Source organism: Microcebus murinus, chromosome 27, assembly GCF_040939455.1.
Source record: "Microcebus murinus isolate Inina chromosome 27, M.murinus_Inina_mat1.0, whole genome shotgun sequence".
NCBI classification, from domain to species: domain Eukaryota; kingdom Metazoa; phylum Chordata; class Mammalia; order Primates; family Cheirogaleidae; genus Microcebus; species Microcebus murinus.
Genome location: NC_134130.1, coordinates 671,208 through 673,180, shown reverse-complemented (window position 1 = coordinate 673,180; position 1,973 = coordinate 671,208). Strand labels below are relative to the sequence as shown.

Here is a 1,973-nt window from a genome sequence, read left to right as displayed (position 1 = left end):
TATCATGGAGTTCTACTCAAGGATAAAAAATGTTGAACTAATATCCTTTTTATTAACCTGGGTGGAACTGGACCCCATTCTTTTAAGTGAAGTACCACAAGAATGGAAAAACAAGCACTAGATGTACTCACTATTAAATCAGAACCAATCGATCAACACTTACGGGCACCTATGGAAATAACATTCATGGGAAATACAGCGGGGTGGGCAGAAGGGGATGAGTAAATCCATACCTAACAGGTACACTGCACACTATCTGGGGGATGGGCACACTTTGATTTAAATGACACAAAAGCAATTTATGTAACCAAAATACTTGTATCCCTATAATATAGTGGTGGAGAAAAAAAAGCAGATATCAAAAAAATGTTTACACATAAAAACAGAAGTAGTCAAAATATTAGCTGAAGGAGGTCAGGTTTTCTGGTTCTTAGTATCGTGCACGTTGCTACTCATGAGAGGCCTTGGGTAATTCATTGAGAGCCGTTGACTAGCCAACGAGTCTCCCCAGGGATCCCTTCATGTCCCTGTTCTTCAGGCTGTAGATGAAGGGGTTCAGCATGGGGGTGACCATGGTGTACATCACCGAGGCCATCAGACTAGTCCTAGAGGATGATGTGGCTGCAGAGCTGAGGTAGACCCCAAGCCCCGTGCCATAGAACAAGGAAACCACAGAGAGGTGAGACCCACAGGTGGAAAAGGCTTTGTTCTTGCCCCTGGCCGATGAAATTCTTAGGATAGAGGAGAAAATCCGAGCATAAGAGAAGAAGATTCCAGAGAGAGGACAAACAGCCAGGACGATGGTCACAAAATACACCACTATGTTATTAACAAGGGTGTCAGAACAGGCAAGCTTCAGGACTTCGGGAAGATCACAAAAAAAATGTGGGATTTCCATGTTTGTGCAGAAGGACAGCTTCAAAACGGGCAAGGTCTCGAGCAGGGAGCCCACGACGCTGATGCCCCAGGACCCCTGAGCCAGCAGCCCACAGAGCCGGGGGCTCATGACGCCCGTGTAGTGCAGGGGGTGACAGATGGCCACGAAGCGGTCATAGGCCATCGCAGTCAGGAGTAAATTGTCCAGGCATCCAAACACAATGAAAAAGTACATCTGGGTGACGCAGCCCGCGTACGAGATGGCTTTGCTCCGTGTCTCCATGTTCACCAGCATCTTGGGGACAGTGGTGGAGACAAAACAGATGTCGGCAAAGGACAGGTTGGAGAGGAAGAAGTACATGGGGGTGTGCAGGTGGGCGTCTGAGATTGTGGCCAGGATGATGAGCAGGTTCCCAAACACAGTGACCAGGTACATGGACAGGAACAGCCCAAACAGGACCGGCTGCAAGTCAGAGTCCTCTACGAATCCCAGGAGGAGGAAGTTTCCAACTCTTGTCTGGTTTCTTTTTTCCATGGGGCTGCTGGGTTTCTCCAGAAGAAGAGAGAGAGAGAGAAAAACCCAAAGCAACACAAAATTCACACCACATAGGCATTCCCCAGAATGACTGCAATATCCTTTATTCAAACCCGGGGAACTCAAGACGTTATGCATTTTGGCTAATCGTTGGATCTCTTTGCCCAAAGCTGCAGTTACCATTGCTACCTGGAAAAATTGTCTCTAGCTCAGTGGTTCTCAAAATACTACCCCCTATGGAAATGGCTCTTTAAAATGTACCTGTTTTGGATATTTACTTTCTAAGTTTTCTTAAAAACAAATACAGCTTGGATTAATTTAAATTTTATATTTTCTTCTCTTAGGATCATCTGTAAATGGTCTTTCTCAGTGTTTAAAAATTTAGGTATTTCCTTAATTTTTTAATTTTTTTTTTAAAAAAGTATATGTGTTTAATGATTAGTTAGCTATTTAGAAAAAGAATGTTAAATTCTATCTCTATATTCCCAAGTAAATTTTGAATTTTAAATATGGAAAAAGAAACTACATAAGCTATCTGAAAAAAACATATATATATATATAT

At 43.1% G+C, this 1,973-nt stretch overlaps 1 protein-coding gene across 1 annotated transcript; it reads right to left on the bottom strand.

Annotated features, from left to right (window-relative positions):
- Positions 1-490: 490 nt before the first annotated feature.
- On the bottom strand, positions 491-1,411 carry LOC105885542 (olfactory receptor 7C2-like). The gene has a single exon (XM_012790551.2). The coding sequence runs from the start codon at positions 1,409-1,411 to the stop codon at positions 491-493; it is 921 nt and encodes a 306-aa protein (XP_012646005.2).
- Between the last annotated feature and the right edge of the window lie 562 nt (positions 1,412-1,973).

Excerpts from the sequence above, each read along its gene's own strand:
- LOC105885542 (XM_012790551.2), bottom strand. The coding sequence starts at position 1,411 with ATGGAAAAAAGAAACCAGACAAGAGTTGGAAACTTCCTCCTCCTGGGA.